This window comes from Anarrhichthys ocellatus, unplaced genomic scaffold (assembly GCF_004355925.1).
Source record: "Anarrhichthys ocellatus isolate YVR2014 unplaced genomic scaffold, GSC_Weel_1.0 scaffold63, whole genome shotgun sequence".
Taxonomy (NCBI): domain Eukaryota; kingdom Metazoa; phylum Chordata; class Actinopteri; order Perciformes; family Anarhichadidae; genus Anarrhichthys; species Anarrhichthys ocellatus.
Window position 1 is genome coordinate 382110 of NW_022280093.1, and position 957 is coordinate 383066.

Sequence of the window (957 nt, forward strand, 5' to 3'; positions counted from 1 at the left end):
GGGGGGGAAGAGAGAAACAGGCCGAGCACTGAGAGCCTTTTAGCCTGTGATCGCTCTTCTATGAATGACTTTTAAACGTGAGTTTTCCAGACCAGCCGAAGTGAAACGGTGATAGTGTATTATCCGTACGGCTGCCATTTAATGACATTGGTTCAAAGAATTTGATTAATAAATCACTGTTCTTCGAAATAAGTCTACTTTTGGTTAATTTAAGTCATTGCACTAAACGGTTTTGATCTAGGGATATAATATTTAACGTGTTGTGTTAATAAAACACACACTAAACTACTACAATTAGTTAAATTGATACAAATGAGGTTATCCAACTCTCCATAGCAGTTTATTCCTGTTGTCTTGGGCTAAATGCTACGCTGGTTAGCTTTTTAAAAACTCTCGTGACAGAGTAAAGTCCGGCCCGGTGAGTGAGGTGTAAACACGGTCCCGGTTCATCACGTTAAATGTCGCGGAGCCTGAGTTTTAGGAGAAGCTAACTGACCCGTCCCGTCCCGCAGAGCGCAGTGTGTACCTTTAGTGAGAAGCACAGCCATGGCGCAGAGCTCCAGTTGTAGCCAAATGGAAATGAAACTGGACTGGCGCTCCATTTACAGCAAAGTACTGCGCAAAAAAAAAAAAAACGTCCTCGTATATCCAGTAGCAGCGGCAGAGAGTCCGCTGGGCGACAACAAAAAAAAAGAAAAGATTTACATGGAGCTACGGCGAAAAGTGAGTCATTCCCGCACTGAAACGCGACAGCACTGAAACGCGACAGCTCACACAATCCCAACTGGAACAAACGAAAAAGTAGCAAAACCCACTCCGAAGTGTTTCCTCTCCCGCATGGAGACAGAAAAGTTTGTGTTTCTTTTTTAAAAGCGGTCCGACATTACATGAGGAAAACGAAAAACACAGCGTATTCTTCTTCAAGCCGAGAGAAGAAGGGGGGGGGGGGGGGGGGGG

At 44.7% G+C, this 957-nt stretch overlaps 1 protein-coding gene across 1 annotated transcript in view; it reads right to left on the minus strand.

Annotated features, from left to right (window-relative positions):
- Positions 1-932, minus strand: part of bambia (BMP and activin membrane-bound inhibitor (Xenopus laevis) homolog a) — an 8918-nt gene extending 7986 nt beyond the window's left edge. The window contains exon 1 of the mRNA XM_031872397.1: positions 527-932. Within this exon, the coding sequence (XP_031728257.1) occupies positions 527-602 (76 nt within the window). The 5' untranslated portion in view covers positions 603-932. The remainder of the gene's footprint in view (positions 1-526) is intronic.
- Between the last annotated feature and the right edge of the window lie 25 nt (positions 933-957).